The following is a 6810-nucleotide window of genomic DNA, read 5'->3' as shown; positions in this document are numbered from 1 at the left end:
TTTTTTTTTTGTTTGTTTGGACAAAACCCATCAGGTTATATGCTCAGTACTGCTACCGTCATTACACTGGTGGTTTCTTTTGTTTCTTGTCTCATTTTCACTCAACCCCCGATGTTCCATATTTCACCTTTTGTTGTTTTTGCTGCTGTTTTGTTTTTTTTTCCTTCTTTTTTTTAAAAAAATTTTATCTTACCTTATCTTATCTTATCTTTTTTTCTCTTTATTTGACTTGTCTTATTTATGCTTATTTGCTGCGACTGTTTCTTGTTTGTTTTGTTTTGCATTTTTTTTTCACCTCTTTATTCTTCTTTAGCAGGCGTTGTTTATTATTTCATTTGGTCTCATTCCTAAGCGTATAACTTGTGCATGTGTGTAGAGGCGTGGCGGACAATCTTTTTCTCTTTTTTTTTTCTTATTATTCTGTGTTGTATTTTCACTGTTGTTTTATATCTTCTTGTTTATTAATGAATTTGACTAGATGGGGGAAATAAACCGAAACTTATGAATGAATAAATGGAGTGAATTTCCCAACAACGACGAAAGCGTTCATGTAAATATATTTGTGCACTTGTATGTAAAAAAATAAATAAATAAATAATAATAATAATAGTATATATAAAAGGGAGGAGAAAAGGAAACAATTGTTGTATTTATATTGCTTCCTCAACATGAGAAGGAGGTGTTGACTGAAAAAAATTCCAAAAATAAAAATAAAAAGATAAAATAAAATAGAAGAGGGAAGTGTGCAATGGTAAAGGGTGTAAAGGGAAAATAGCGATAGAAAGTCGTAGTGTTCGGTGCCACCGTAATTCTCCTTTTGCTTATTTGCTTTTTAATTTTTACTTTTTACTTTTTTGACTTGTTTTGTTTTGTATTGTTGTTGTTGTTGTTGTTGTTGTTGTTGTTTTTTGGTCTAGCGTATACGTACATATGTTATATGTATCGCCATATGGAGAAGAAGAAAAAAAGGGGGGAAAAGGAACATTCCGTATAACTCAATTTCTGCTCGTACAGGCATTTGTGTTTTCTTTTTTTATTGTTTTTATTGTTTTGTTGTTTGTGTTTTGCGTGTGTCCGAATTCGGCTCATCGTACCTTTGGTTACTGTGGGCTTTTGTTGTGTATTCTTCGCGTTGCGGATTCCTTTTTTTTTTGTTTTGTTTTGTTTTGTTTCTCGCTGCGGTTTCGTCTTTGGCTGACTTGTGACCTCCCCCCCCCCCCCACCCCCTCACCATTTGTTTCTTGGATGCTTTTAATCCTTCATTTTTTTTCTTTCTTTTTTTTTCCTTTCATTCCCCATGATGGATGTGATGTGATATCTTTCCATCACTTACACTCTCCCAACCAAATCGTCACCGCGCTCATGAAAGAACTGCTTCGTGTTCTCCTCAGAGTGTTGTTGTTTTTTATTTTTGTTGTTTTTTTTTGTTTTTGCTGTTGCTTAATCCTTAGTGTTTTATCTTTACATAAGCTTTTTTTTGTGTGTGTGTATATGCGTGGATTTCAAAGAAAATGGAAAACAAATACATGATTGAAGAGATGCTAAGACGATGTGTCTTCCGCCCTTTCATTTCACTTCATGTTTGTTTGCTGTGTTGTTGTTGTTGTTGTTGTTTTCTTCTTCGTCCTCGCCCGTCTGTTGTTTGTTTGTTTTTTTTTCTTTTGGTTGTTGTTGTTGTTATACGTCTCTCTTTCTTCCCACCGGTACACTTGAAATGAATGGAATAGTTCCGGTGTGCTCAGGCATGAGTGAGAAAATAAACAAAAAGCGGATGAATGCCACGGATGTGCACTCTCATTCGCTTTTTAAAGGTGCGCATTCCCAATGTTGCGGGTTTGTGTGTGCTCTTCCGGTCCCCCGTAATTCTCCTTTATTTCAACATCTTTCTTTCTCTTCAACACTTGTTTGTCTTTTGTGCGTGTGTGTTTGGTTTTGGTTTTGGTTTTGGTTTTTTTTTGTGCCTCAACGTGTTTCTGCGACGCGCTCCGGCACAATAGACGAGGAAGAAAGGAAGACACTCAAGCAGAAAAACAGCACGGTGGAACTACGAGAGGAGTTTCCAGCTCTTGTCCCGAAAATTTGCTACATTTCGTTGAAGTAAGGAGACACAAAAGAAAAAAAAGAAGGAAGTAGAGCAAAGCAAACGGCAGCGAGAACGTCCCACTGATTCTTCTTTGCTTCGCGACTGTACTGGAAAACTGTTGAAAAGAAGAACATAACATCACAGTGAACTGCATACGCTGTCCTTTCCTCCCTTGCAAAGTTGTGGAAGTCGCGAGTAACATTTTTTCTTTCCGTCTTTATATACGCATTGAGTTTCACGACACCAACCGTCGCGATGGATTACGTTAGCGAATTGTACGCCATGATCCGCGTACGGTGGCAGATGCGGAGGATGGCGGGGGAATTGCAGGCGGACGACGAGGACCTCCGTTTCTGTTATGATGTGCTGCGTGACGTGTCGCGCTCCTTCGCTCTCGTCATTATGCAACTGAAAGCTGCTCTTCGTGATGCTGTATGTGTTTTTTATCTCGTTCTGCGAGCCCTTGACACGGTGGAGGATGACATGCAACTGCCGCTTGAGTTCAAACTGCGGGAACTTCCGCTTTTTCATACGCGGCTGCACGATCACACGTGGCGGTTGGATGGAGTCGGTGAGGGTCGAGAACGGGAGTTGCTTCAGAAATTCCCTCATGTTTCAGCCGCCTTCTCCCGCCTGGACCCGTCATTTCAAAGTGTGATTGAAGACATATGCAGACGGATGGCTGATGGCATGTGCGACTTCCTCCAGCGCACCGACACCTGCAAAGCAAATAACAAAGAAATCAGTGAGGATAATTGTCATGATGGCAAAAGTGAGAAGAGTGCTGTGGAGACTCGGGAGGACTTTGATTTGTACTGTCACTACGTTGCCGGTCTGGTGGGACTTGGACTCACGCAACTTTTCGTTCGAAGTGGTCTTGAGAAGGCGGCACTTGAGGAAAACATGACGCGCGCCAACCACATGGGTCTATTGCTGCAGAAAACGAATATTATTCGCGACTTCTACGAGGACATTTGTGAGAGCCCGCCTCGCGTGTTTTGGCCGCGCGAAATATGGGGACAGTACACCGACGACCTCCATGCATTTAAGGGAATAACGCGACCGACCAATGGATCTAATGACACCGCTTGCGGTGAAGGTAGAAAGTATAGTGACGAAGAAAAGGAGATCATTAAGTCCAAGGCGGTGGATTGCCTTAACGCGATGGTGGCAGACGCCCTGGTGCATTTACCACCAGTTATCGAATACCTCGCAGAGCTGCGTGATCCCACTGTTTTTGCATTTTGCGCAATCCCGCAGGTGATGGCTGTGGCGACATTAGCACTGGTCTTTGACAACCCTGATGTGTTCCATAGCAGGGTGAAGCTCACGCGTGGCGCCACGTGTAAAATCATCCACAACGCCACCGAGTTGTCTGCTGCGCTGAAGCTCGTGAGGACATATGCTCAAAAGTTACTTGCAAGCGCGCATGCCGGCGTTGCCAGCCATGAGGCGGTAGCGCAGTCCCTGCAGGTTGCCATTAAGACAATGGATGAGCAGGTGTTGCGACACAATACCAAGCTGGTGGAAGGACCGACACGGCGAGTGCTGGCGCAGTATTCCGCATTGGGAGGCGGGCTTCTGCTCAAAGTTGTCGACGGTGTCTTCGGTTATTTGGGCAGGTGAAAAAGTCCTCGTGTAAATACACTTACGTGACCAAATATATTTGTTTCACTATTTATTTGGTGTCGATTTTTCCAATGTTGTATATATATATATTTATATATATATAGCATGTGTTCGTTCGGTCCCCACCCCATCTCCTTGCTTTTTTTAAATTATATTCTATTTTTTTTATTTTTTTCTCTTTTAATCGTGTTTTGAAACCTCCCACTGCTGGAGAATTGTGCGTTTCTCGACCAATTCGGGGGAAGAAACGAAATAAAGAAGAATTATATAAATATATATATATATATAAAGTGAGATTTTGTGGGTATAACTTGGATATGGATTGTTCAAAAGAATCTGATAGACGGAAGACACTCGCAAAATGACCTCAGTGAAAGTGAACGTGCCTTACTGTATGTTAGTAAAGAGGGAAACGTAAAGTAGAATTTGAAGTCGAGGAAGAAAAAAGTGAAGAGGCAATGAGTGTGCTAAAAAGAGAGGAAAAGAGAAGGAGAGTTTAGTTGAGGTAATGATTTTTGTACGGTCGTTAACTTTTATATATTTTACCTTTTTTATTATTATTATTATTTTTTTTTGTTTACTCTCCTGGCGCCTCTGTATGTGCTTACTTACCTATTACCCTTTTTGTGTTTACATTCTCCGATTTTCCTAGCGGAGAAAAAAGTGCTTCAACCAAAGGAAGAGAGAAAGCACGGCACCAAAGCAAAAAGGAAGAAATGAGAGGGAAAAAAATGTAGTAATTGTTTGAAGTTAAGAAAAAAGAAAGTTTCAAGGTGCGTTGCGGTGCCTCAACTTTACCGGGTGGTTGAAAGGGAATAGCGCCTTTTTCTTTTTTTTTTGTTTGTGGCTCTCTTTTTCCAGACCATTTGTTAGAAACGGAAACAGTAGGTACAGTCCTGCTATTTTTTTTTTCATTGTGTTGATGTGGTTTTCCTTATTTCATTCCACTAACTCCCAACACTCTCCATCCTGGTCCAAATGAGAAGAACAAGGTGTCGAAAGCATTTTTTTAAAAAAAAACTACTATCAAGCGAAATTATTGCAACTGTCTCTGTCCCACTTTATTAATCCAATCCCATTTTATGTTTTAGTATACGGTTAGGATCAATATCATGTGGTGTCGTGATGGGGAATCTGTGCGTTCTCATACCCGTAAAACTGAGATGGTGACGGATAGAACAGAAAATTTGTATTAAGAACCGATACGCAAGCTTTTTTGTACTCTCCACTGCGGCTAAAAAGAGACGCCAGAACAGTCTCGTCGGAACTTGGGATACGAACTTTCCTTCTGATCGTGTATTATTACCCATGTTGTTCTTGTTCTTATCCTTCTCGCTGCCGTCGCGTAAGCGTTGCGTTTGAAGGGACGGAATTTTCTTGTCATTTGGAATCATGCGATTTAATGGCGGAGGTTGTTGGTGACTTCATATGTATTCGCTATGAATGACTGCATGTGGTTTATGCATCTCCATGTCACTCACATAGTGCCTGAGTAGATGCTCCATCACCGCATTTCGCCGGCACGAAATGACGGCAATAGCGTAATGTGGTAATCGCCGTTGCACCTTTACCTCTGGAATGTAACCCGTTCCCCTAACACATCCGTCTTTGTTGCTGTCCCTCATGTTTTTTTTCTCCACGATGTCCTTTAGATTAGGGCAGCTTTATGAACGCACTAAGCGGGAAGTTCACATGCGCTGTCCTACTAACTAGTGACCCTTCTGCGGTGGGATCATCGACCAAGGTTTCGGTAGGGGTTCAAAATATTGCAGTAGTCCTTCAGCACCAGGAAAATGATATTCCACTGATAGAATCCGTTGCTTCACATATTCAGCGTTTCTGCGCTATATACAATATATCATGCGTCGACTGCGGCCGTGACATCGCAAGTTTGTTGAAGGAGTCTGCACATGTTGTAGTCGTTCGCTGCGAGGATCGTGCAGCGACTGGGGAAGTTTCCACTCAGCTGCTGCAGCAGACAAGTGAACCAATTGTTATTGTGTTGGAGATTGACTGCAGCTCCCCCTCGAAATGGGATATCAGAGATAGTGAATCAAACAGTGGATGGAAATGGCTGCAACCCACACCAAGTTGTTTGGCTGAGTTGCAGAAGCATGGCGGTTGCAGCAGTGGGGTATGGCTCCAGGCGGCAATGAGATGCTCAAAACCGGTCGTGCGGGTGCAGCTGCCACCGTCATCACAAACGTCAGTACCGTGGGCTTCAGCCGTGACGTTGGATGGGCTCATGCGGGAAGTGGGGTATAAAGTGGGATGTTTACCGAAATACGGCTCGTAGTTGTTGATCACAGCAAAGAATGCCGTACAATTGAAAAAATCTCGGACTAAGCGGACTTTCCTGGTGTACCGCCACCAAAGGGGCGCGTGTATCCGCTATCTTCACTTTTTGCACTCCTTGCTTTCCTCACACAGAGGTCGCGTTTAAAGGCTGGGACGTCCATCCGTAGTGACTATCAGGGCGTCCCTTTCTCTAATTCCACGGATGAAAATGCGTTTTGCGGGTTGGCGCACTTTGGTGTGATGTGCTGGACGCAAATATGCCCTGCGCGTCCGTCTCCTGAGCAGCCCTTGCTGGAGCAGCAACAAGATCTGTCGAACGATCCCCTTCTCTTACGTTCTCTAGGGATGAGGACAAGGCGTCGTAGGTCACAGGTTTATGCTTTCACACTTGCAGTCCTCATTGCAATATCATGTTTGGTAGTGTGTTGTGATCTCTTCTTTCTTAGCGTTATCCATTTACCGTTAGAAGAGGAAAAGGCGTCTGCACCTATCAACGTGGACGAGTGCCTGAGGCTCACTGCCCCGAGCACCGTCAGCATTTGGCAAGAGCGTGAGTTTCTAGTGATTGTTGGCATACCCTCTGTTGATAGGGACGAGTGGCAGAAGCGACGGAACCTTCAACGGCGGACTTGTTGGCAATACGCTGGCGTGGCTACCTTAGAAAACAACTTTACAGGTGAGCTTCTCCCGCTGTACCTCCTCGCACCACATCAATTAAACGGGTACGAAATCTCAGAATCGCTGCGGGATGAGGCTTCACGAACAAATGACGTGGTTATGCTTCCAACCAATGATGTGTG

General features: G+C 43.2%; 2 protein-coding genes across 2 annotated transcripts; both read left to right on the top strand.

Moving 5' to 3' along the window:
• Positions 1–2338: 2338 nt before the first annotated feature.
• Positions 2339–3709, top strand: TEOVI_000091500 (squalene synthase, putative; the record flags this gene model as incomplete). The annotated part of the gene is made up of 1 exon (XM_067224234.1): positions 2339–3709. The coding sequence occupies one exon, from the start codon at positions 2339–2341 to the stop codon at positions 3707–3709; it is 1371 nt and encodes a 456-aa protein (XP_067080335.1).
• Positions 3710–5378: 1669 nt separating this feature from the next.
• TEOVI_000091400 (uncharacterized protein) lies at positions 5379–6008 on the top strand (the record flags this gene model as incomplete). Its single annotated transcript, XM_067224233.1, has 1 exon — positions 5379–6008. The coding sequence occupies one exon, from the start codon at positions 5379–5381 to the stop codon at positions 6006–6008; it is 630 nt and encodes a 209-aa protein (XP_067080334.1).
• Between the last annotated feature and the right edge of the window lie 802 nt (positions 6009–6810).

Source organism: Trypanosoma equiperdum, assembly GCF_001457755.1.
Source record: "Trypanosoma equiperdum strain OVI genome assembly, contig: ctg_251, whole genome shotgun sequence".
Classification (NCBI taxonomy): domain Eukaryota; phylum Euglenozoa; class Kinetoplastea; order Trypanosomatida; family Trypanosomatidae; genus Trypanosoma; species Trypanosoma equiperdum.
Note: the sequence above shows the minus strand (reverse complement) of the source record. Positions and strands in the feature narration are given on the sequence as shown.